A 24457-nucleotide genomic window follows, 5' to 3' on the forward strand; every position below is an offset into this window, starting at 1 on the left:
GGAGCAGCGGGAGCAGGAACCGGTCCGGCAGCCGCGGGTTTCGGCGGATCCCACCGGGAGCCGCAATTCCCTCCGCTCCCGGTGCCCGACCCTCGTGCCCCGGAGCCACCGCGCCCCGAGCGCTGCCACGGCCGGCCCGCGGCGGTGACGGTCACCCAGGGCCACCCAGGGCCACCCGGGGCCACCCAGGGCCACCCGCCCAGGGCTGGCACCGCTCCCCGTCATGAATATTCAGCCGTGCCTGGCCCGGCCCCGCTGTTTGCTCCGGCAGGAGGGGTTTGGGAGCGGGTTCACCTTGACGGGGACAGCGGCAGGTGAGCGGCACCTGCCCGCGCTGCCCCGCGGGACACCCCCGGGACACCCCCGGGACACCCCCGGGACACCCCCGGGATCCCCCCCGGGGCCCCCGGGCGCGGCAGGAGCAGGTACCGGGATGGGATGTGGCAACCCCGGGGACACTCTGGCGACACGGCCGGGGATGGTCCCGCCTGGATCTGGCACTCCGGGGGGGGGGAGGGGGCGTGGGGGGACACAGGGGCCACCAGCGAGGTGGTGGCCGCGGTCTCTGTGCCCTTGTCCCCCTGTGCCAGACGGAAAAGGGGGTTTAACCCCCCCAAAGAGGTGCGGGAGGCGACATCGGGAAGGGGTGGCTGGTGGCGGAGTGCAACGGGGACACGGGGCTGGGCTGGAGCCCGGGATGGGGACAGGGAGCTGGGCTGGAGCCCCGGGATGGGGACAGGGAGCTGTGCTGGAGCCCGGGATGGGGACACGGGGCTGGGCTGGAGCCCGGGATGGGGACAGGGAGCTGGGCTGGAGCCCGGGATGGGGACACGGGGCTGGGCTGGAGCCCGGGAAGGGGACAGGGAGCTGGGCTGGAGCCCGGGATGGGGACACGGGGCTGGGCTGGAGCCCCGGGATGGGGACACGGGGCTGGGCTGGAGCCCGGGATGGGGACACGGGGCTGGGCTGGGCCCCGGGATGGGGACACGGGGCTGGGCTGGAGCCCGGGATGGGGACACGGGGCTGGGCTGGGCCCCGGGATGGGGACACGGGGCTGGGCTGGAGCCCGGGATGGGGACACGGGGCTGGGCTGGGCCCCGGGATGGGGACACGGGGCTGGGCTGGAGCCCGGGATGGGGACACGGGGCTGGGCTGGAGCCCGGGATGGGGACAGGGAGCTGGGCTGGAGCCCGGGATGGGGACACGGGGCTGGGCTGGAGCCCGGGATGGGGACAGGGAGCTGGGCTGGAGCCCGGGATGGGGACACGGGGCTGGGCTGGAGCCCGGGATGGGGACAGGGAGCTGGGCTGGAGCCCGGGATGGGGACACGGGGCTGGGCTGGAGCCCGGGATGGGGACACGGGGCTGGGCTGGGCCCCGGGATGGGGACAGGGAGCTGGGCTGGGCCCCGGGATGGGGACAGGGAGCTGGGCTGGAGCCCCGGGATGAGGACACGGAGCTGGGCTGGAGCCCGGGATGGGGACAGGGAGCTGGGCTGGAGCCCGGGATGGGGACACGGGGCTGGGCTGGAGCCCGGGATGGGGACACGGGGCTGGGCTGGGCCCCGGGATGGGGACACGGGGCTGGGCTGGGCCCCGGGATGGGGACACGGGGCTGTGCTGGAGCCCGGGATGGGGACACGGAGCTGGGCTGGAGCCCGGGATGGGGACACGGGGCTGTGCTGGAGCCCGGGATGGGGACACGGGGCTGGGCTGGAGCCCGGGAAGGGGACACGGGGCTGGGCTGGGCCCCGGGATGGGGACACGGGGCTGTGCTGGAGCCCGGGATGGGGACACGGGGCTGGGCTGGAGCCCAGGACGGGACAGGGCGCTGGGAATCCTCTCCGTGCCCGCGGCCAGGGAAGCGCTCAGCTCGGGAGCCGCCTGCTCTCGGTTCCTGCCCTGGAGCCACGGTCGGCTCCGGAGCCTTCCCGGAACCTTCCCAGGCTCCTCCAGCGCTCCCTCCCGGCCCCACCGGGGCCAGGCGAGCCCCGAGCCCGGGGTGCGGCAGGTGGGGACCCCCCGGCAGCGCTCCCGGCGCCTCCCCGGTCCCACCTGCGCCCCAGTTCCTGTTCCTGTTTGCTCACCGGGCTCCCTCCCTCCCTGCCCGCTGCACGTGGCCGATAAGGGCAGCTCCCGGCGCTGCCAGCAGCCTTTTCCAGGCGCTCCGGAATTCCCGAGCCCTGGAAAATCCCCTCCTGGTCCCCGCGGGGCGCTCCCCGGGGATCGCGCCCCGATGGGAAGGAAGCACCGCATCCTTCATCCATCGCCGCCAGCTCCGGGATGGCAGCCCCGGGGAGGGCCGAGGGAACTCCAGGAGGGAATACGATCCCCGAATCCCGTTCCAGGATGGCCGACGGGCACGGCTGGTGGAAGCTGACGTTCCTGCGGAAGCGCCAGGCAGCGCCCACGGTGCTGTACGAGAGCCCCGACGGCCACGCGGCCCCGGGAGGAGGGGACAGCGCGGAGGGGACCGGCCCGGAGGGGCCCCCCGGCTTCGCCGCCCGCCTGGAGAAGATCGTGGACAAGAGCACCAAGGGCAAACACGTCAAGGTCTCGCACTCCGGGCGCTTCAAGGAGAAGAAGAAAGTGAGGGCGACGCTGGCCGAGCATCCCAACCTGTGCGGGGCCGGCGAGCGCGAGGAGAAGTGACCCGGCTCGATGTCACCCCCCCGGGGATGCCGGTCCGGGGGGCTGCAGGAGGAGAGAGGACTCGGGATGGAGTTTATCCGAGGGAAAATCCAGGACCCGACCGGACTGACCCCGGGGCAGAGCGGGGCGCCGAGCCGGGCGCTGCCCGTCCCTCCCGCTCCCCAGCGCTGACTGGTTCGTACTGGGATGAGGATGAGGACACTCCCCGCACCGCCCGCCCGGCTCTGCCCCGATCCCGATCCCCTCCTCCCGTCACTCTTCGGGGCCGAGCCCCCGCTCGTGTCCCAGTCCCGAGGGGCTGCGGAGCCGCCGGTGCCGCGTCCTTGCCGAGTCACCTCCGAGCGGGGATGCGACTCTTCCCTGTCCCCAGGGAACGACCCTGCGGGATAAATCCCCCCATGGGAACCGCGGAGGGCTCCCAGGAGGAGCCGCGTTCCGCAGGGAATCGCTCCCTGCTGCTGGAAGCGGGGAGCCGACGCCGGGGGTCGGGATGTTGGAAGCCCTCGCGCCCGCTGCTAATTAACTGCGGTTAATAAACCGAGCCTGAGGCAGCTCCGGGAGAGCTCCGCGGATCCCTGGATCCAGCCTGGAAGGGTGGGAGGGCTCCGGATCCCTCCGGGACGCGGGTGGGGGCGGTGCCATGGCGGGGAATCCCTGACCCGGTGAAGGACGAGGAAGCGGCGGCGGCTCCGGGAGAGCTCCGCGGATCCCTAAACCCGGCCTGGAAGGGTGGGAAAGATCTGGATCCTTCTGGGATCTCTCTGGGAGCCTGGGCATCCCGAGGAATCCCTGACGCCCTGGAAAAGGGGACACGCGGGGGTGGCCGGAGCCCGGGGTGCCCTCCCAGCTCCTGACCCTGCGGATGGGGAACACGCGGGGCTGGAAGCAGGGGCAGCTCCAGGGATTTCTCTCCGAATTCCTGGCAGGGTGGGAAAGCTCTGGATCCCTCTGGGAATCTCTCTGGGAGCCTGGGCATCCCGGGCAATCCCTGACCCCACGGAAAAGGGGACGCGCGGGGGTGGCCGGAACCCGGGGTGCCCTCCCAGCGCCGCAGGGTGCGGCTGTTCCTGAACTCCGCAGCTCCAGCGCCTTCCCGGCTCCGACAAAAGCCGGAGGGTGCCAAGAGCCCGAGCCCAGCCCCGGTTTCCCGGCACGGGGCCGGTGCCAGGGCCCCCCTCCCCCGCGGTCCCCGCCCTCGGCTCTGTTTGCTCCCAGCCCGTTCCTTGTCCCGCTGGGATCCCGGGATCCTGTCCCAGCAGGAAGCCCTCGGTCCATGACCCCCCCTCACCCTGGAATTTGGGCTCCCGGTGCCCGCACGGGTGGGAGCCCCGGCTGTGCCCCTTCCTGCGACATCGCCCTGTCCCCTCCCGTCCCTCCCTGGCGGCTCTTCCCAAGGGACGGGCACAGCCGGGAGGCTCCAGAGCCACTGAGGGGGCTGGGACAGTAGCACAGAGGGTGGCACAGCCCCGTGGCCACCGGCCCTCCGTGCCAGGGCTGCCCTGCCACCACCCAGGGTGGGACAGCCAGCCCTTGGCACGACCCTGTCCCGGGACGGCAAACACGGAACCGGCGCGGTTTTTAGGGATTGGTTTCACCCAGGGCCGGGATTCCCGGCAGCTCCGAGCTCCAGCTGCCCCGGCAGAGCCCGGCCCCGCCTGGGTAAATATTAACCCGGTATTAACCCAAACCCTTCACGCCTCCACATAAATCCCGATTTATTTCTTCCAGGCTTGGACAAGCAGCTGGAGGAGGGGACAGGGTGAGGGCTGGGGTGTCACGGCCCTGGGACAGGCCCACGACAGGAGCGACGCGTTATGGAAGTTCATTAAATAACAGCAATAATGAACCGGGCATCGAGCACATTCCACAGCTCCACACAAAACATGGGAAAAGAGAGGCGGCGGCAGCAGCAGGACAGCGACAGGGGGAGGGGGTCACCGGGGTCACAACAACCGGACCCTGCACAATCATTAACACGATTAATTAACCACCGGCAGCGCCGGCAGCGGTCGCGGATGGATTTGGGGACACAGCGGGGGCAGGCGGAGCTCTGAACCCATTTCCCAGGGCCGGGCCGGGGGTGGCCGCGGCACGGGCCACATTCCCGAGCAGCGCCGGGCTCAGGGCGAGAAGCGCTCGTAGACCCAGTCGCCGTGTGCCCGGTGGGTCATGGCCCCGAGCGGCGCCGCGCGGTCCCGCAGCCGCCGGAACACGATCCGGTCGTGCAGCCGGTTGCTTTGGCCCTGCCAGAACTCCACCACCTCCGGCTCCACGATGTACGCGCCCCTGCAAGGGACACGCGGGGCTCAGGGCGGGGCTCACGGCGGGGATTTGGGGGGGGTTCGGCCCCCGCGCTCACCAATAGTCCGGCTTGGGCACCGGCGTGTCGCGGTACCGCTCCTCCAGCTCGGCGTTCTTCTTCCTCAGGTACTGCGGGGTCGGGAAGGGGGGAAGGGGAGGGTGAGCGGGGCCGCCGTGGGCTGCTCCCGGAGGGAAAGGGCCGGGCTCACCTCGCGGTCCGGGATGACGGAGCTCTGCCGGCTGACCAGGGCGCCGATCTGGTTGCCCTTGGGGCGGGAGTGGAAGTAGCGCTCGGATTCCTCCTCCGGCAGCCGCTTCACCGAGCCCTCGATCCGCACCTGGGCCAGGGACCCACAGCTCCGAAGGGGCTCCCGAGCACGGAACCGCGCCCATTCCCTGCCTTTTCCACGCAAAACTCAGGGATCACATCGCTGGCGGCGATCACCATCCCCTGGGCTCTGGTCAGTGGTGCCAAAGGGGCTCCCGAGCATGGAAATGCCCCATTCCCTGACTTTTCCACGCCAAAAATGCAGGGATCACATCCCTGGTGGGGATCACCATCCTCGAGGATCTCGCCAGTGGTGCCAAAGGGGTTCCCGAGCACAGAACCACCCCATTCCCGGACATTTCCACCCAAAACTCAGGGATCACATCCCTGCTGGGGACCACCATCTCCTGGGCTCTGCCCTGTGGCTCCAAAGGCGCTCCCGTGCACGGAGCCACCCCATTCCCGGACATTTCCACCCAAAACTCAGGGATCACATCCTTGCCGGGGACCACCATCCCCCGGAGCCACCCCATTCCCTGCCTTTTCCACCCAAAAACCGCAGCCACCCCCCACCCTGTCTCAACCCAGGGCCCATCCCAGTGTGACCCCTAGCCCCAAATTCCCACCCGGAGCGGGAGCAGCCCCTGCCCGACCCCATTCCCAGGATCCGGCCGTGCTCCCGGGGGACCCCTCCTCACCTGCCGGCAGAGGGGCTCCCAGTAGAAGACGAGGGAAGCGAAGGGATTGGAATCCTGGGGGGCAGAGGAGGGAGCTGTCAACTTCAGGAAGCTCCCAGCTTCAGGAATCCGGGATTCGCCCCCCCAAACCCCCCCTCCCCAGCCCTCACCAGCTCCTTCCCCTTCCTGCTCTCGTAGTTGGTGAAGAAGCGGAACCCGTCCTGCCCGAACCCCTTCAGCAGCACCATCCGGGCCGAGGGTTTCCCGTCCCTGTGTGGGGTCAGCGGGGTGAGGACGGCACCCAGGGCACCCCTGTGACCACCCTGCGACCCCTCTGTGTCACCTGGTGCAGGTGGCCAAGCACATGGCGTTGACCTCGCCGATGTCCGGGCAGTCCAGGGCCTCCTGGAACCAGGCTCGGAATTGCTCGATGGGGTCAAGGGAGGCCAAGTGCTGCTCCTCGAAGGCCTGGGGACACGGGGGACACTGTAAGGGGGGGACCCGGGGCTTTGGGGACACTTGGGGGGGGGTCACACCGCACTCAGGGGCACGGCCAGCACAGGGGACGGGGTGGGCACAGCATTGGGGGTGCCGCGAGTGGAAGGAGGGGGGAACCGGTCTTGGGGTCACCCCAGGTCTTGGGGACAGCTTAGGACGGGGATCACCCCAATTTCAACGCCGTCACCACCACAAAGAGAAGCCATCCTGGGTCCAAGGTCACTCTCAGCACGTGGAGGGAGATCCTGTAGGTTTTGGAGGGGGGGACACCCCAGTTCCGAGGGGACAACGAGCACTGGGTGGGGGGAGGGGGGGGGGGTCACGCCAGGCCTTTGGGACCCCCTCAGGGTGGGGGCACCCCGGTTCTACGGTCACTGCCAGCACCGCGGCGGGGGTACCCTCACGGAACGGGAGGGTTCCCCGAGCCTTGGGGACATCCTGAGGGGGGTCCCCGAGTTTTGGGGACACGCTGGGAAGCGGCCGCGTGGGAGGTTACCCTGGCTGGGGGGGGGCACCCTCGGGAACGGGGGGGGGCAGGGGGGGTTCTCCGGGCCTTGGGGACAGCCTGGGGGCTCCCCCCGTGCCAGCACCCCCCCGGGTCCCCCCGTCCCACCTCGGTGTCCCCCCGGTAGCTCTTCCGCAGGTCCCCCAGCTCCATCGCGGCCGAGCGGAGCCCCCACCATGCCGGGGGCGTGGCTAAACGCGGCCACGCCTCCTCCCCGACAGCCAATAGGAAGCGGCGGAGCGCGCGCGCCTCTGGGAGAGCTGGCAGCTCATTGGAGGAGGCGGAAGGGGCGGGACGAAGGAACCCGGAAGTGGTATGAGGGTACAAACAGGTGCGTGGGGGGCTCTTAAAGGGGCAGCGGCCTCGGGGAGGGGGAGACGGGGACTTGGGGACATCGGGGACAAGAAGGGGACGCTGGGGACACAGAGGGACACCTGGACTTGGTGCCACTGGGCACAGGGAGGGTGGGAAGGGGGGAGCTGGGTCGGGGAGGGCGGGATTGTGACAAGGGGCAGGTGGGGACAGGGAAGGTGGGGATGGGACATTTGGGCCAGGTGGTGACAAGGGACAGAGAGATGTGGGGACACGGGGACTTGGGGACACGGGGATTTGGGGACACTGGGCACAGGGAAGGCAGGGATGGGATATGTGGCCCTGAGGGACGCTGTGATAGGGGACGGGGATTTGGGGACAAGTGAGCACAGGGTAGACAGGGATGGGATATTTAGGTTCGGGGCGATTGTGACAAGGGACTGGGATTTGGGGACACGGGGATTTGGGGACACGGGGATTTGGGGACAGTGAGCACAGGGAAGGTGGGGATGGGATATTTGGGCCTGGGGGGATTGTGACAAGGGACGGGGAGATGGGGGACACGGGGATTTGGGGACACGGAGATTTGGGGACACGGGGATTTGGGGACAGTGAGCACAGGGAAGGCAGGGATGGGACATGTGGCCCTGAGGGATGCTGGGACAAGGGACGGGGATTTGGGGACAATCCCAGGCTCCAGACCCAGCAGCTCATTAGGAACAGAGCCGATGGCAGTGGCAGAGCAGCAAATTTCCCACAAATAACCCCATTCCCGGCGGTTTTGGGGATTCTCACCAACAAATCCCAGCGTTCCACCCTCGGCTCTTCCCCTCGGCTGCATCCACGATATTCTCAGGAAAAGAGAGGGAAAAGGAGCCCGGATTTGCCTCTGGTGACTAAATTTATTTAGCAAGGAAAAGCTCCCGGCTGCCTCCGGGTACAGCTCAGAAAACTGGGAACAGATCCATCACATAATCCAGGGAAACGCCCTCGGGGGCGGGCACAACTCAAAAATAAAGTGGATTTGTTTAATTTAAAAGCTCCAAAGCAATATAATCTATGATACAATGTACACTGTACACGGGGAAAGGGGGGAGGAGGAAGGAAGGGGAGGGATCCACACACGGGGGGGAGAAAAAAAAACCAAACCAACAAAACGGGGATGAAAGCCCAAAATTCCACCAAAAAAAAAAAAAAAAGGAAAATAAAGAAAAAAAGGAAAAAAAAAGAAAGAAAGAAAGAAAGAAAAAAGAAGAAAAAAAAAGAGGGAAAACGCTGATGTTGCTGGGAAATAAAAATTGGGAGGGGGAAATAAAAATTGGGAGGGGGAGGGGATGGATTTGCCAAGAGAGGGGGGGAAAAAAAAAGAAAAAAACAAAAAGAGTTTTAGGGGGAGGAAATCCAGGGGATTAAATAGATTTAAAAAAGCACTCATGATCCACAGGGTGGGGATGTGGGAGAGGGGGAGCGTAAGGCAACGATCTCCATAGAAAAAAAGGGATTTTCCAAAGGGAATATAGATATTTATAGCTATTTATAGACTTTAAATATATAAAGTAGGAATGTGCTGTGGAGCCTCTCCCGGGTGTCCCCTCCGTGCCCGTGGCTCCTGCCCCACATCCTGGGGCACTCTGGGGAGGGGGGGGAACAGCTCTGGGCCACCCCCTGACCCCCTGTAGGGCCGCAGGGAGGGGTCAGCCCCACACCCCTTTTATTTTTTGGGGTGCTCAGGGGGATGCTGGGGACATCCCCAGGGGTTCCCCGCTCGGGAGTGCCGTGGATCCGGGATCCGGGGTGTTGGGATTTGAAGTGGGGAGGTGGTGGGGGGGGTTGAAGGGCAGCTCCAGGCCCATCACGGTCCCCCCGCTGTCCCCTACAAGTTCTTGGTGACCAGGTGGGTTTTATAGTGCTTGGTGAGGTGGTCGGAGCGCATGAAGCGTTTCTGGCACTGGGCGCACTCGAAGCGTTTGTCACCTGTGGGGAGAGGGGACGCTCAGGGGGTGGCATTTGGGGGGGTGGGTTTGGGACACCCCCTCTGTGCCTGCGTTGTCCCAAACTGCCAGTGTCACCCCAATCCCCACGCCAGGTGTGTCCCCTGTGCTTTTGTAGGATACCTCGGTCACTGGGATAACCCCAAACCAAGCAGGAACATCCCCAAAATCTTCCTAATTGATCCCCACCCTGGGAATTTGGGGAGAACGTGCCCGGGATCATCCCACAGCGCTCTGCTGTGGCTCTTGGGGTGGTGGTGACACACCCAGAGCAGCAGAGATTCCCTAAAATCCTCCGACACCCCCAAAATCTTCCTGCAGTCCCTCCCAGTATCTCAAACCCCAAGATAATCTGGGGCCCAGGATCATCCCACAGCGCTCTGCTGTGGCTCTTGGGGTGCTGGTGACACCCCCAGGACAGGTCCCCGTTAATCCCTGCCACCCCTTTGCAGGACACCTCTGTCACCGGGATAACCCCAGAGCAGCAGAGATTCCCTAAAATCCTCCGACACCCCTAAAATCTTCCTGCAGTCCCTCCCAGTATCTCAAACCCCAAGATAATCTGGGGTCCAGGATCATCCCAGTGCTGCCCTGTGGCTCTTGGGGTGCTGGTGACACCCCCAGGACAGGTCCCCTTTAACGCCCCTGTCCCCTTCCTGTGACACCTCTGTCACCCCCATCATTGGGACAACCCAAAAGCAGCAGAGACCCCTCCCCTAAAATCTTCCAGTCCCCCCCAAAAAACCTCCAACCACAAACACAACGTGGGGTGTCCCACCCTCCCAGTGCTCCGGGGCGGGATTTGGGGCGGGATTTGGGGTGAATTCCTCAGGAAAGAGCCCCCCCAGCAGCCCCCAGACCTGTGTGAGTGACCAGGGTGGGATTTGGGGCGGGATTTGGGGTGAATTCCTCAGCAAGGAGCCCCCCCAGCAGCCCCCAGACCTGTGTGAGTGACCAGGGTGGGATTTGGGGCGGGATTTGGGGTGAATTCCTCAGAAAAGGGGACCCCAGCAGCCCCCAGACCTGTGTGGGTGACTGGGGCGGGATTTGGGGCAGGATTTGGGGTGAATTCCTCAGAAAAGGGGACCCCAGAAGCCCCCAGGCCTGTGTGGGTGACTGGGGCGGGATTTGGGGCAGGATTTGGGGTGAATTCCTCAGCAAAAGGGGACCCTCCAGAGGAATCCCAGACCTGTGTGAGTGACTGGGGCGGGATTTGGGGCAGGATTTGGGGTGAATTCCTCAGAAAAGGCCCCCCCAGCAGCCCCCAGACCTGTGTGAGTGACTGGGGTGGGATTTGGGACGGGATTTGGGGTGAATTCCTCAGCAAAGGCCCCCCCAGCAGCCCCCAGACCTGTGTGAGTGACTGGGGCGGGATTTGGGGCAGGATTTGGGGTGAATTCCTCAGCAAAGGCCCCCCCAGCAGCCCCCAGGCCTGTGTGGGTGACTGGGGCGGGATTTGGGGCAGGATTTGGGGTGAATTCCTCAGCAAAGGCCCCCCCAGCAGCCCCCAGACCTGTGTGAGTGACTGGGGCGGGATTTGGGGCAGGATTTGGGGTGAATTCCTCAGCAAAGGCCCCCCCAGCAGCCCCCAGACCTGTGTGAGTGACTGGGGCGGGATCTGGGGCAGGATTTGGGGTGAATTCCTCAGAAAAGGGGACCCCAGAAGCCCCCAGACCTGTGTGGGTGACTGGGGCGGGATTTGGGGCAGGATTTGGGGTGAATTCCTCAGAAAAGGCCCCCCCAGCAGCCCCCAGACCTGTGTGAGTGACTGGGGTGGGATTTGGGATGGGATTTGGGGTGAATTCCTCAGCAAAGGCCCCCCCAGCAGCCCCCAGGCCTGTGTGGGTGACTGGGGCGGGATTTGGGGCAGGATTTGGGGTGAATTCCTCAGAAAAGGGGACCCCAGAAGCCCCCAGACCTGTGTGCGTGAGTGGGGCGGGATTTGGGGTGAATTCCTCAGCAAAAGGGGACCCTCCAGAGGAATCCCAGACCTGTGTGAGTGACTGGGGCGGGATTTGGGACGGGATTTGGGGTGAATTCCTCAGAAAAGGCCCCCCCAGCAGCCCCCAGACCTGTGTGAGTGACTGGGGTGGGATTTGGGACGGGATTTGGGGTGAATTCCTCAGCAAAGGCCCCCCCAGCAGCCCCCAGACCTGTGTGAGTGACTGGGGCGGGATTTGGGGCAGGATTTGGGGTGAATTCCTCAGCAAAGGCCCCCCCAGCAGCCCCCAGGCCTGTGTGGGTGACTGGGGCGGGATTTGGGGCAGGATTTGGGGTGAATTCCTCAGCAAAGGCCCCCCCAGCAGCCCCCAGACCTGTGTGAGTGACTGGGGTGGGATTTGGGATGGGATTTGGGGTGAATTCCTCAGCAAAGGCCCCCCCAGCAGCCCCCAGACCTGTGTGAGTGACTGGGGCGGGATTTGGGGCAGGATTTGGGGTGAATTCCTCAGCAAAGGCCCCCCCAGCAGCCCCCAGGCCTGTGTGGGTGACTGGGGCGGGATTTGGGGCAGGATTTGGGGTGAATTCCTCAGCAAAGGCCCCCCCAGCAGCCCCCAGACCTGTGTGAGTGACTGGGGCGGGATTTGGGGCAGGATTTGGGGTGAATTCCTCAGCAAAGGCCCCCCCAGCAGCCCCCAGACCTGTGTGAGTGACTGGGGTGGGATTTGGGATGGGATTTGGGGTGAATTCCTCAGCAAAGGCCCCCCCAGCAGCCCCCAGACCTGTGTGAGTGACTGGGGCGGGATCTGGGGCAGGATTTGGGGTGAATTCCTCAGAAAAGGGGACCCCAGAAGCCCCCAGACCTGTGTGGGTGACTGGGGCGGGATTTGGGGCAGGATTTGGGGTGAATTCCTCAGAAAAGGCCCCCCCAGCAGCCCCCAGACCTGTGTGAGTGACTGGGGTGGGATTTGGGATGGGATTTGGGGTGAATTCCTCAGCAAAGGCCCCCCCAGCAGCCCCCAGGCCTGTGTGGGTGACTGGGGCGGGATTTGGGGCAGGATTTGGGGTGAATTCCTCAGAAAAGGGGACCCCAGAAGCCCCCAGACCTGTGTGCGTGAGTGGGGCGGGATTTGGGGTGAATTCCTCAGCAAAAGGGGACCCTCCAGAGGAATCCCAGACCTGTGTGAGTGACTGGGGCGGGATTTGGGACGGGATTTGGGGTGAATTCCTCAGAAAAGGCCCCCCCAGCAGCCCCCAGACCTGTGTGAGTGACTGGGGTGGGATTTGGGACGGGATTTGGGGTGAATTCCTCAGCAAAGGCCCCCCCAGCAGCCCCCAGACCTGTGTGAGTGACTGGGGCGGGATTTGGGGCAGGATTTGGGGTGAATTCCTCAGCAAAGGCCCCCCCAGCAGCCCCCAGGCCTGTGTGGGTGACTGGGGCGGGATTTGGGGCAGGATTTGGGGTGAATTCCTCAGCAAAGGCCCCCCCAGCAGCCCCCAGACCTGTGTGAGTGACTGGGGTGGGATTTGGGATGGGATTTGGGGTGAATTCCTCAGCAAAGGCCCCCCCAGCAGCCCCCAGACCTGTGTGAGTGACTGGGGCGGGATTTGGGGCAGGATTTGGGGTGAATTCCTCAGCAAAGGCCCCCCCAGCAGCCCCCAGACCTGTGTGAGTGACTGGGGTGGGATTTGGGATGGGATTTGGGGTGAATTCCTCAGCAAAGGCCCCCCCAGCAGCCCCCAGACCTGTGTGAGTGACTGGGGTGGGATTTGGGATGGGATTTGGGGTGAATTCCTCAGCAAAGGCCCCCCCAGCAGCCCCCAGGCCTGTGTGGGTGACTGGGGCGGGATTTGGGGCAGGATTTGGGGTGAATTCCTCAGAAAAGGGGACCCCAGAAGCCCCCAGACCTGTGTGCGTGAGTGGGGCGGGATTTGGGGTGAATTCCTCAGCAAAAGGGGACCCTCCAGAGGAATCCCAGACCTGTGTGAGTGACTGGGGCGGGATTTGGGACGGGATTTGGGGTGAATTCCTCAGAAAAGGCCCCCCCAGCAGCCCCCAGACCTGTGTGAGTGACTGGGGTGGGATTTGGGACGGGATTTGGGGTGAATTCCTCAGCAAAGGCCCCCCCAGCAGCCCCCAGACCTGTGTGAGTGACTGGGGCGGGATTTGGGGCAGGATTTGGGGTGAATTCCTCAGCAAAGGCCCCCCCAGCAGCCCCCAGACCTGTGTGAGTGACTGGGGCGGGATTTGGGGCAGGATTTGGGGTGAATTCCTCAGCAAAGGCCCCCCCAGCAGCCCCCAGGCCTGTGTGGGTGACTGGGGCGGGATTTGGGGCAGGATTTGGGGTGAATTCCTCAGCAAAGGCCCCCCCAGCAGCCCCCAGACCTGTGTGAGTGACTGGGGTGGGATTTGGGGCGGGATTTGGGGTGAATTCCTCAGCAAAGGCCCCCCCAGCAGCCCCCAGACCTGTGTGAGTGACTGGGGCGGGATTTGGGGCAGGATTTGGGGTGAATTCCTCAGCAAAGGCCCCCCCAGCAGCCCCCAGACCTGTGTGAGTGACTGGGGTGGGATTTGGGATGGGATTTGGGGTGAATTCCTCAGCAAAGGCCCCCCCAGCAGCCCCCAGACCTGTGTGAGTGACTGGGGCGGGATCTGGGGCAGGATTTGGGGTGAATTCCTCAGAAAAGGGGACCCCAGAAGCCCCCAGGCCTGTGTGGGTGACTGGGGCAGGATTTGGGGCGGGATTTGGGGTGAATTCCTCAGAAAAGGGGACCCCAGCAGCCCCCAGACCTGTGTGAGTGACCGGGGCGGGATTTGGGGCGGGATTTGGGGCGGGATTTGGGGCGAATTCCTCAGGAAAGGCCCCCCCAGCAGCCCCCAGACCTGTGTGAGTGACCAGGGTGGGATTTGGGGCGGGATTTGGGGCGAATTCCTCAGGAAAGGCCCCCCCAGCAGCCCCCAGACCTGTGTGAGTGACCGGGGCGGGATTTGGGGCGGGATTTGGGGTGAATTCCTCAGGAAAGGCCCCCCCAGCAGCCCCCAGACCTGTGTGGGTGCGCGCGTGCCGTTGCAGCTCGTCGGAGCGCGTGAAGCGCTTGCCGCAGAACACCCAGTTGCACACGAAGGGCCGCTCGCCCGTGTGCAGCCGCACGTGCGCCCGCAGCAGCGACGTCTTGCGGAACGTCCGGCCGCACTCCGGGATGTGGCAGATGTGCTTCTTCTTCCCGGGATCGCCCGGCCTGCGCAGGGAAAGGATCACGGGGATGGATGGGGTCGGGAAGGAGGTTTGAGATCATCGAGTCCAATCTGTGAGCTGAGACGTCCTCAGCAAGCCCGGCACCGGGTGCCACGTGCAGGCTTTGTTAAAGCCCTCCAGGGATGGTGGCTGTGTCCATCCCTGGGCAGATTCAGTGTGGAATTCCTTTCTGACGTCTGACCTAACCTTCCCCTGGCACAGCTCGAGGCTGTGTCCTCTCATCCTGTCGCTGTTCCCCAGGAGAAGAGACCAAACCCCGCCCGGCTGGGAGTTGTGGAGTGACCAGCTCACTCCAGAGCCTCCTTTTCTCCAGGCTGGACAACCTCAGCTCCCTCAGCTGCTCCTCACAGGGTTTGTGCTCCAGACCCCTCACCAGCCTTGTTGGCCTTCTCTGGACACTCTCCAGCCCCTCAATGTACCTTCCTGAATTGGGGGGCCCAGAACTGGACACAGCACTCGAGGTGCGGCCTCACCAGTGCCCAGTACAGGGGAAGAATGACCTCCCTGGCCCTGCTGGCCACTCCATTCCTCATCCAGACCAGGAGCCACTGCCCTTTTTGGCTCATGTTGGTTGTCCACCAGTACCCCCAGCTCCCTTTCTGCCTGGGTTATCCTGGGAGAGGCGGATCCAGCTCCGAACTCACCGCTTCTCGCCGTCCTTGCAGTTGGGGCAGGTGCAGGCCATCCTCCTCCTCTTCTCCCCGGGCTGGATGTCCCCGGACAGCGCCTGCTCCATCTGCAGCTGGATCTGGGTGGGGCTCAGCCCGCTGATGGTCACGTTGTTGCCGGACACGTTCTGCACCGTCAGCTGCTGCTGGCCTGGGGAGGGAAAAGTGGGATCAGGATCCATCCACGCTCCTCCCAGAGGACCCTAAATTTGTCCCCGCTTCCAGCCCTGCATGCAGCACAGCCCCCTTTGCCCCGTGCTGCTCCCGGTAAGTCCCTTTTTTCTGAATATACTGTGCGGTTTTTCAAAGTTTTCGGTTTTCGACCCTTTTGGGGGGCGGGGAAAAAAAGGATCAAAGAGGAAACAAAAAAGAAACTTTGAAAAAACGTGCAATATATTGAGCAAAAAAACGGGACTTACCCCGCAGCCTAAGGGCCGCTCCAGGCTCGGGCGTCCCTGGCAGCCGTGACGGGGGCTGGAAAGAAGAAGACGGGGTCAGCGTCAGCAAGCGGGATGGGGATTGGGAACGGGATCGGGATGGGATCGCTGCTCCTGGGGCAGCAGGGAGGAGGAGGAGGAGGAGGAGGAGGAGGAGGAGGAGGAGGAGAACAAGTGGGATTTGGCAGCGGAGCAGCGAAGGCAGCAGGGAGGGAGCGCAGGCGAAGAGCGAGGGATCCGCCGGGAAAGCAGCGCGGAGCCGAGGGACGCGGCAGCTCCGGAGGAGGTGGGAACGTCCTGGCTGAGCCCTGGCCCAGCTCATCACACCCGCGGGCAGCAGGTCCTACTGGTCCCCTCCACATCTGCCCCTGGAATCTCCAATTAAATCCACCCCCTCCCCCTCTCCCCGGGAAAGGCGATCCTGGGAGAACAGCGGAGCGGGGAACCGCGCCGGGACGGGATTTGTGCTGACGCCGCTCGGAGCCGGGAAAGGAGGAGCAGATTGCCACTGGCAAAGGCAGCTGCTGGAGCAGAAACCGCGGCAGGCAGCAGGTCTGGCTGGATCAGGAGGGAGATAAAACTCCCCGCAGACACGGCTCCCTCCCCTCGGCTCCTCGGGAAAGGGCTGGCGGCGGAATGGGGGCCGGGGCGGCTGCAGGGACGTGGCTTTCTCGGGATCGGGAGCACCGGGGTGGTGCCCGGCTGGTTTTGGGATTAAGGAAGATCCCTGGAGTGAGGGGGTCACTGCCTGGGAATGGTGATTCCTGGCCATGGAGCTGGAAGAACGGAGCTGTGTGCGTGAAGGTGCCTGTGCCGGGTTTGGGAACTCGGGAGAGTTCCTTGTTCCCAGGGGATGCAGGGAGATGTTCCAGCCCCGGGATGGGGTATTCTGGAATGGGATCCATGGCAGGGGTGGCTGCAGAAGGGACAACTGTGTCCCTCTGCTCAGCTGGGTCCCAATTCTCTGGGGAAAAAACCACCTCAGGGATTTGGGAACAGAGCTGACGAGGCGACAGAGCCGAGCTGAGCTCCCGGGAAACCTCAGACGCTTCCTGCAGCTGTGTCCCTGCTATCCACAGCCTGCCAGGATACGCCCGGAATCACCCAAAGAACACCTTGGCAAACACTCCCAGCTTCCTGGAGCCACCACAGAAGGTGCTGACACCTCCTCCACAACCACACTCCCCCCTCGGGGCCACGAGGGATCCCATCCCACCCTCAGGAGCCTCGGGGAGCTGCTCACCGACCCCATCCCCGGCCCCCAACTCCCGCCCGGTGCCACCCACCTCCGGTGTTGGTGATGGTGACGGGGACGCCCTGCACCTGCACGCCGTTGATGTTGATGGTCTGCATGGCCTGGGCAGCTGCTGCCAGCTGTGCCGCGTTCAGGCTCAGGATGCCCCCGGCCGGGGCGATCTTGGGCAGCGGCCGCTCCTTGCGCGGGGCCGGTTTGCGGCCGGCGGGGCCGGGGCTGCGGGACACGGGGCTGCCGCAGGACGTCCCCGACGACGGAGCCACGGCCACGGAGGAGGCCTCCTGGAGCAGCACGGTCTGCAGCTCGCCTGAGGGGGTCTTGAAGTAGACCTGGAGGAGAGGAAGAGGGGTGGGATCCACCCGCACAGCCCAGGAATTGCGGGGATGGTTCGGGTCGGGATGGAGCTTAAAGATGGGCTCATTTCAACTTGCAGGGACGTTTTTTGTTGTCCCAGGTGGCTCCAACCTGGGCTTGGACACTTCCAGGGATGGGGTGGCCGCAGCTTCTCTGGGAATTCCATCCCAGCCCCTCCCCACCCTCACGGGGAAGTGAATGTGGACTTTTGTGGCCCTCCTGGAGAAAGGAGAAAGGGCCTGGCTTTTGCTCAAGGCAACACAAAGACACCAACTCCTCTCCCAGCACCTGTCATTTCCCAGGAACTCCCCAGCAGGCTGGCTCATCCCAACCCCACCTGGGCACTGGGCAGGTTTCAGGGACACCAGAGCCCCTCCAGGTCCTATAAAAGCAGGATGGCCAGGCTGGGAGAGCTCCCAAATCCCTGCAGAGGGAACAGCTCCAGCGGTCGGTGCTCCCGACCACCAGAGAACGCACCCAGCAACGCCTAAACCCGACCCCAAGCCGGGAACACCTCACAAACCCTTCCAGCTCCTAAATCCTGGGAGTAACACTCAAAGCAACCAGCAGAGACAGACCCCCCCTCCCAAAACCCCAAACAGGCGATACCTGGGTGGGAGTGGGCTCGGCCGCCTGGATCTGGAAGTTCTGCGAGGATTTCTGGGGCACGGTGGGCAGCGTGGCCGAGGCGGCCTGCACCACGCGCAGCGCCTGCTGCGGGATCTGCACCACCTGCGACTCCTGCTTGGGCTGCACCACCTGCACCTGCTGCACCACGGCCGGCTGCCCCGAGCCCGGGCTCTGCACGATCAGCAGGTTGTTGCCAGCCTGGATGATGTTCTCCGCCGTGGTCTCGATCAGCACCGTCTCCACCTGCTCGGCCACGGCCACGGCAGCCGGCTGGGTGGGGGACATGGCCTTTTTCCGAGGCTTTTTGCTGGGTTTGGAAGGGCTGTCCGTGAGGAGCTGGGCCTGGCCGCCCGTCTCGGGGCTCACCAGGTTGTTGACGGGCAAGGTCAAGGTGACGTTGCTGGCCCCGGGCAGTTTGACCACGCCGCCGCCCGTGCCCGATGCCGCCGCCGCCGCTTTCTGCGCCGGGGCCGGTTTGATGGGCACGGGCTTGTGCGAGGAAGAGGAAGGCGTGAGGATGGCCTGGTTGGTGCCTGGGATGATCTGGATCTGGTTGGGCTGCACCTGGATGGTCTGAGGCGTGCCAGGCTGCAGCTGTGGCACCGCCTGGTACTGGATGTTGGAGGAGGACGAGGACGAGGACGAGGACGAGGAGCGCGAGCCTTTGTTGAGCACGGCCGGGTTCTGGATGGCGAAAACCAGCTGCCCGCCGGGGTAGGAGGTGCCCACCTGGGAGCCCTGGATCTGGAAGAGGTTCCCTTTGGAGGACAGGATGCCGATGCTGTTCTTGGCCGAGCCCAGGGGCAGCGGGGCGGGTTTGATGGGCACCAGTTTGCGAGGGGTGGGCTGCGGAGGGGCCGGCGGCGTCACGGCGGCTTCCACGGCGGGGGGACCGATCTTGCTACATGTGGCTGCCAGCAGGGCCAGGGGAGAGGGCTGGGAGTCCTGGGGAGACAGGGAAATCAGTGCCAAGCACCTGTAGGAACCAGCCCGTGCTAATGAGACGCCTCTGATTAAGGGAGCTGCTTAATTACCCGCGTGTGCCTTTACGGGATCGCAGAATTGCAGGATCGCTGTGGTTGGAAAGGATCTTTGAGATCATCCAGTCCAACCTGGGTGACACTTTGTCACTGGGTGCCACGTCCAGCCTGTCCTTAAACGCCTCCAGGTGACCTCACCACCCCCCTGGGCAGCCCATCCCAAACAAACCAATTCCTAAATTTTCCTCTGATGAAATCCCTGCCCACATCCAGCACCCCACTGCCTTTAGCAGTGACATCGGGATGGTGACAACCTTTAAACCCCATTCCTGTGTCTTTAAAACCACCACGAGGCTGTGGATATCCTGGAAACCTCCTGGGATTCACCCCCTGGAACATCACAGACAGCTCGAATCCCAAACCCACCCCGAGGTACACAAGAGACCCTCAGGGAAAACACAGGGAGGAGCAACAAACACCGGGATCAGGACTGGGAATGAGCCCCCGGAGTGGCTCCAGGGCCTGTCCTGCTGTCCTGGCTCCTCCTGCATCCCGGGAAAACTCCTGAGGACGAGCTGGACTCACCTGGGCGGCGGAGGCGGCCGGCTGCAGGTATTCACTGGGGCTGACGGCGGCAGTGGCTGCCATGCTGTCCCTCGAGCTGTGGGGACAGGGAGCGGGCAGGGATCAGCCCAGCAGCTCCTCGGGGAGCCCAGCCCGAGGCTCTGATCCCAAGGGATTCCCCTGGGATCTCCCGAAATCATCCCACCTCACCCACACCTTCAGAGGGGCGACGGAACCGCCCCCGGCGCGTCCCCTTCTCCCCCCGCTTTGGCCTTCGTTTGCTTCCCAGAGGGAAATCCCAGCGAGTGCTCCCGGATCTCCCTCGTTTTCCTGCAGCCCAGCACAGCCCTGGCTTGAAGGAGCAGCCCCCCAAAACTGACAGAGCCCCCCCAGCTTCGAAGCAGGTGCGCCCGGCGAGCCGAAATCTTCCTGTTTCCAGCCCGAAATCTTCCCATTCCCAGCCTGAAACCTTCCCAGCCTGAAACCTTCCCATTCCCAGCCTTAAATCTTCCCATTCCAGCCTGAAACCTTCCCAGCCTGAAACCTTCCCATTCCCAGCCTTAAATCTTCCAGTTTCCAGCCTGAAACCTTCCCAGTCTGAAACCTTCCCATTCCCAGCCTTAAATCTTCCCATTCCAGCCTGAAACCTTCCAGTTTCCAGCCCAAAATCTTCCCATTGCAGCCCAAAATCTTCCTATTACCATCCTGAAACCTTCCTGTTTCTAGCCCAAAATCTTCCCAGCCTGAAACCTTCCCATTCCCAGCCTGAAACTTTCCCATTCCCAGCCTGAAACCTTCCAGTTTCCAGCCCAAAATCTTCCCATTTCAGCCCAAAATCTTCCTATTACCATCCTGAAACCTTCCTGTTTCTAGCCCAAAATCTTCCCAGCGTGAAATCTTCCCATTCCAGCCCAAAATCTTCCCATTCCAGCCTGAAATCTTTCCAGCCTGAAACCTTCCTGTTTCCAGCCCAAAATCTTCCCATTCCAGCCTGAAATCTTCCCAGCCTGAAACTTTCCCATTCCAGCCTGAAACCTTTCTGTTTCCAGCCCAAAATCTTCCCATTCCCAGCCTGAAATCTTCCCAGCCTGAAACTTTCCCATTCCCAGCCTGAAACCTTCCTGTTTCCAGCCTGAAATCTTCCCAGTTCCAGCCCAAAATCTTCCCATTCCCAGCCTTAAATCTTCCCATTACCATCCTGAAACCTTCCTGTTTCTAGCCCAAAATCTTCCCAGCCTGAAATCTTCCCATTCCAGCCTGAAACCTTCCCATTCCAGCCTGAAACCTTCCCATTCCCAGCCTGAAACTTTCCCATTCCAGCCCCAAAATCTTCCCATTCCCAGCCTGAAACTTTCCCATTCCCAGCCCTGCTGCCTGTTTTTCCAACTTTGGGAATTAAAAGGAATTCAGGGCAAGATTCGTGGCTTTGAACAGTTTCTTTTTAAGGGTTTAAGCCAGGGGGGGACAAAAAAAAAAAAAAAAAAAAGACTTCTAAATCCTCACGATTTGCTCCGTGTTTTCTTCTGGATTTGGAGACAAATTTCCTTTGGCAAGTTTCCCTGGCCACTCCATCAGATTTCCCTGGATAAGCACGGGCTGGCTGAGGGTGACAGGGACAGCCCCGACCTCAAAGGCCCTTCCTGGGAGCAGCCAGGATGTGGGGAAAAAAGGGGAAAACGAGGAATTTCCTTCGTTTTGAAGCTGCCAGGACCTTTAAACCGGGAGAGAATTCCTCCAGGAGATGGAGGAGCAGCCAAATCTCCCGCAAAACCCCAGGTGAGACCTCTTGGATATCCCGGGATAACGGGATATGGGGAGTTTTTCCTCAAACTGAGCCACTGAGAGGTGGAAAAACCGGGAAAAGTCACAAAGTGGGAACAGCTCCAGCTCCAAATCCTTGGGAAGAGGCAGGTGGGAGTCGTGGGTGCCTTGGAAAAGGGCACCCATTCCCTTGGGATGTGCCCAGGGCTGGCCCGGGATAAACGGGAATGCTCTTCCCGGGATTTTGTGCGGCTGCTTCCATGGGAATTAGAGCCGAGGATTAACAGCCCCGGCTGCGAATCGGAGCAGGGCTGAGCCCGCCAGGGAGGAGGCAGATCCCGGGAAAAATCCCATTATCCCGGAAAAATAAATGGGAATTTGACCAAGGGAAGCCCGGGGTGATCCCTCCGTGCGTTTCCCACCCGTGGTGGGAGCTCGGGTGAAGCAGAGCGCCCTAAAATCCATGGAAAACTCCCCAAAAAAAAAACCCCAAACCCCTCGGGATTAACAAAACCTCCCCCAAGAGCAGCAGCTCCATTTGTTTTTCCAGGGAAAACGAACATTCCAAGCCTAAAGGGGCTCAAGCACCCGCGGATTTCCATATGAACAGCAGGAAATCGGCAAAGCCTCGGGATAATCCCGGCCGGGATTTACGGAGGGATTGGGTTCAAACCCGCTCCGGGGCTCGCCAGAACCCACTTTGGGGTTTGTTGGGTTGTTTTTTTTTTTTTTAAATTCCCGGTGTTTTGGGGGATAAAGAGGAAAAGCAGCTGAAATCCAGGGAGCTGGGAGCACAGGAAGGAGCAGCCTCTGGGATGAAAGAGTGGGAATCAAAGTGGATCTTGGGGAACCCTCGAGGAGGGGAACTTCCAGCAGCATCACAGCGTCCTGCTGGGGCTGGACCCGCTCAGGAATCGGGGAAAACGCCGCGTGTTTGTCCCCTTGGTGCACCCCAAAACCCGGGATGGGTCCGGCCGCTGCCCAAAGCCCGCCAGGGGAAGGAATCCCAGCAGGGAAATGAATCCCACCAAGGGAAAACAGCCCCAAATCCCATCAGGGAAATTCGGGAACCATCCCAAATCCCACCAGGGAAATTCGGGAACCATCCCAAACCCCACCAGGGAAACGAATCCCACCAGGGAAATTTGGGAACTATCCCAAATCCCACCAGGGAAATTCGGGAACCATCCCAAACCCCACCAGGGAAACGAATCCCACCAGGGAAATTTGGGAACTATCCCAAATCCCACCAGGGAAATTCGGGAACCATCCCAAATCCCACCAGGGAAATGAATCCCACCAGGGAAATTCGGGAACCATCCCAAATCCCACCAGGGAAATTCGGGAACCATCCCAAACCCCACCAGGGAAACGAATCCCACCAGGGAAATTTGGGAACTATCCCAAATCCCACCAGGGAAATTCGGGAACCATCCCAAATCCCACCAGGGAAATTTGGGAACCATCCCAAATCCCACCAGGGAAATGAATCCCACCAGGGAAATTCGGGAACCATCCCAAACCCCACCAGGGAAATTCGGGAACCATCCCAAATCCCACCAGGGAAATGAATCCCACCAGGGAAATTTGGGAACTATACCAAATCCCACCAGGGAAATTCGGGAACCATCCCAAACCCCACCAGGGAAATTCGGGAACCATCCCAAACCCCACCAGGGAAATTTGGGAACCATCCCAAACCCCACCAGGGAAACGAATCCCACCAGGGAAATTTGGGAACTATCCCAAACCCCACCAGGGAAACGAATCCCATCAGGGAAATGAATCCCACCAGGGAAATTCGGGAACCATCCCACATCCCACCAGGGAAATTCGGGAACCATCCCACATCCCACCGCGGCAACAGCTCCCCCAAAGGGAACCAGCCCGAATCCCTCTCCAAACCCCACAAAATCCCCATCCCCACCTCCCCCTCCGCGCGTCCCCAGCCCCGCCACCCCCCAAAAAAAAAAAAACCCCTAAAACCGGGGCGGCTCCCGCAGACCCCGACCCGGACCCCACGTGTGGGGGGCGCCGGGCCCACCCCGCCCCCGCTGCCCCGGGACCCCCCGAGCACCCCGGGAGGCCCCCCCAGAACTGACCCCGCCGCCTCCGGACCGGGATGAGGCGAGAATCCCCGGGGACCCCCCCTCACATCACACCCCGGGCCCCCCCCCCCGGCCCCTCCGGGCGGTCCCGGGAGAGGCGGGTCCGAAAGGCCGGGCCCGCCCCCGACCGGGCCCCGGCGCCGGAAGCGCCGCCCGCCCGCCGGGCGCTGGGGGAGGGCGGGCCGGGGAGGCCGCAGGTCGCTCCCCGCCCCCGGCGGCCCCGGCGTGGCCGCGCCCCGGCCCCGCTCCCCCTGCACTGACCGGCCGGGGGCGGCGGCGGCTCCGACCCGCTCACGGCGCCATCTTCCTCCGCCGGGCACCGCCCTGCTGCGCCCGCCCCGCGAGGGGTTTTCGGCCAATCGTTGGCCGGCTTGCCAGCGTGCTGACCAATGGGCGGCGAGATGGTGGAACGGCGGCCAATCCGCGGCGGGATGGTGGGTTATGGGCAGCTGCTCCGAGCAATAGGGCTCGGGATGGAGGGACCGCTCGGCCAATGGGCGCGGAGCGCCGAGGTGACGGACGGCGACCGAGAGCCAATAGCAGGGTGGCTTTTTGATTGACAACACAACCAGCCAATGGACGCAAGCCCAGCCTGTGTCCATCGGCTGTTTGATTGACAGGCCTTCGGGGGGACGGACTTCCTCGTGGGCGGGACCCGCCCAAAACACGGATTTTTATCGGTCAGCCGATTTTGATTGACAGATTGATGAGGCAATGGAATGGACGAGGAGGACGAGCTGCGCTTGTGATTGGCCGAGGGGGGTCTGAGCAGTTGAAGCCGGATGACGTCAGCGGCGCCCCCCCGCGGGTGGGGAGTCCCGGGGATCCCCCTCTCCCCCCCCCCCCCCCATCAAAGGCTCCTCGGAGCACCCCGGGGTGGTCAGTGAGGAGCATTTGGGGGGGGGTCCGGGTGTGATGTCACCCAACGGGGGCTCCCGAAGGACCCCAACACCCCCGGAGTGGGGGCACAGCGGGGTTCCCGTCCCCCTGCAGAGCTCGGGGTGCTCAGAGGGGCTGGGGGTCCCCACAGCCCCCTCACAAAGCTGGGGTGCTGGGGGAGCGCGGGGTGCTCGGAGGGTTTGGGGTCCCCGGTTCTCTTGTAGGGTTCGGGGTGCTCAGAGGGGTTCCCGGTCCCCTTTCAGAGGTTGGGGTGCTCGGGGGGGTTCTGGAGGGGTTTTGGGGGTGCTCACTCCCCTGGCAGTGCTCAGGGTGCCGGGGGGGATTAGGGGTGCCCAGTCCCCGTGCGGATTTTGGGGTGCTCGGGTTCACAAAGACCGGGGCGTTCCGGGGGTTCAGGGCTCTC

General features: G+C 63.4%; 3 protein-coding genes across 4 annotated transcripts; 1 reads left to right on the top strand and 2 right to left on the bottom strand.

The window, feature by feature from the left end:
* The first annotated feature begins 52 nt into the window (after nucleotides 1-52).
* PRR15L (proline rich 15 like) lies at nucleotides 53-3216 on the top strand. Its single transcript, XM_032091627.1, has 2 exons — nucleotides 53-425; nucleotides 2347-3216. Exon 2 carries the CDS (start codon nucleotides 2348-2350, stop codon nucleotides 2648-2650), a length of 303 nt encoding a protein of 100 aa, XP_031947518.1. The 5' UTR covers nucleotides 53-425; nucleotide 2347; the 3' UTR covers nucleotides 2651-3216.
* Nucleotides 3217-4350: 1134 nt separating this feature from the next.
* PNPO (pyridoxamine 5'-phosphate oxidase) lies at nucleotides 4351-7129 on the bottom strand. The gene is made up of 7 exons (XM_032091628.1): nucleotides 7008-7129; nucleotides 6240-6364; nucleotides 6067-6166; nucleotides 5918-5971; nucleotides 5161-5289; nucleotides 5010-5080; nucleotides 4351-4936 (listed from the first exon to the last, which is right to left on the bottom strand). The coding sequence occupies exons 1-7, from the start codon at nucleotides 7050-7052 to the stop codon at nucleotides 4771-4773; spliced, it is 690 nt and encodes a 229-aa protein (XP_031947519.1). The 5' UTR covers nucleotides 7053-7129; the 3' UTR covers nucleotides 4351-4770.
* Nucleotides 7130-8554: 1425 nt separating this feature from the next.
* On the bottom strand, nucleotides 8555-23636 carry SP2 (Sp2 transcription factor). Of its 2 annotated transcripts, none has more exons than XM_032091615.1 (7): nucleotides 23416-23636; nucleotides 19307-19382; nucleotides 17721-18686; nucleotides 16789-17086; nucleotides 15042-15216; nucleotides 14187-14380; nucleotides 8555-9185 (listed from the first exon to the last, which is right to left on the bottom strand). In XM_032091615.1, the coding sequence occupies exons 2-7, from the start codon at nucleotides 19367-19369 to the stop codon at nucleotides 9085-9087; spliced, it is 1797 nt and encodes a 598-aa protein (XP_031947506.1). In that variant the 5' UTR covers nucleotides 19370-19382; nucleotides 23416-23636; the 3' UTR covers nucleotides 8555-9084. The 2 variants fall into 2 exon arrangements, with proteins under 2 accessions (XP_031947506.1, XP_031947505.1); XM_032091614.1 differs by lacking the exon at nucleotides 23416-23636 and adding an exon at nucleotides 23149-23174.
* Nucleotides 23637-24457: the final 821 nt, after the last annotated feature.

This window comes from Corvus moneduloides, chromosome 26, assembly GCF_009650955.1.
Source record: "Corvus moneduloides isolate bCorMon1 chromosome 26, bCorMon1.pri, whole genome shotgun sequence".
NCBI classification, from domain to species: domain Eukaryota; kingdom Metazoa; phylum Chordata; class Aves; order Passeriformes; family Corvidae; genus Corvus; species Corvus moneduloides.

Excerpts from the sequence above, each read along its gene's own strand:
- SP2 (XM_032091615.1), bottom strand. The coding sequence starts at position 19,369 with ATGGCAGCCACTGCCGCCGTCAGCCCCAGTGAATACCTGCAGCCGGCC. Across the intron at positions 18,687-19,306 it reads CGGCCGCCTCCGCCGCCCAG|GACTCCCAGCCCTCTCCCCT; the intron begins GTGAGTCCAGCT and ends CTGTCTCCCCAG. Across the intron at positions 15,217-16,788 it reads CACCATCACCAACACCGGAG|GCCAGCAGCAGCTGACGGTG; the intron begins GTGGGTGGCACC and ends TTCCCTCCCCAG.
- PNPO (XM_032091628.1), bottom strand. The coding sequence starts at position 7,052 with ATGGAGCTGGGGGACCTGCGGAAGAGCTACCGGGGGGACACCGAG. Across the intron at positions 6,365-7,007 it reads GCTACCGGGGGGACACCGAG|GCCTTCGAGGAGCAGCACTT; the intron begins GTGGGACGGGGG and ends CCGTGTCCCCAG. Across the intron at positions 6,167-6,239 it reads TGCTTGGCCACCTGCACCAG|GGACGGGAAACCCTCGGCCC; the intron begins GTGACACAGAGG and ends GACCCCACACAG.
- PRR15L (XM_032091627.1), top strand. The coding sequence starts at position 2,348 with ATGGCCGACGGGCACGGCTGGTGGAAGCTGACGTTCCTGCGGAAGCGC.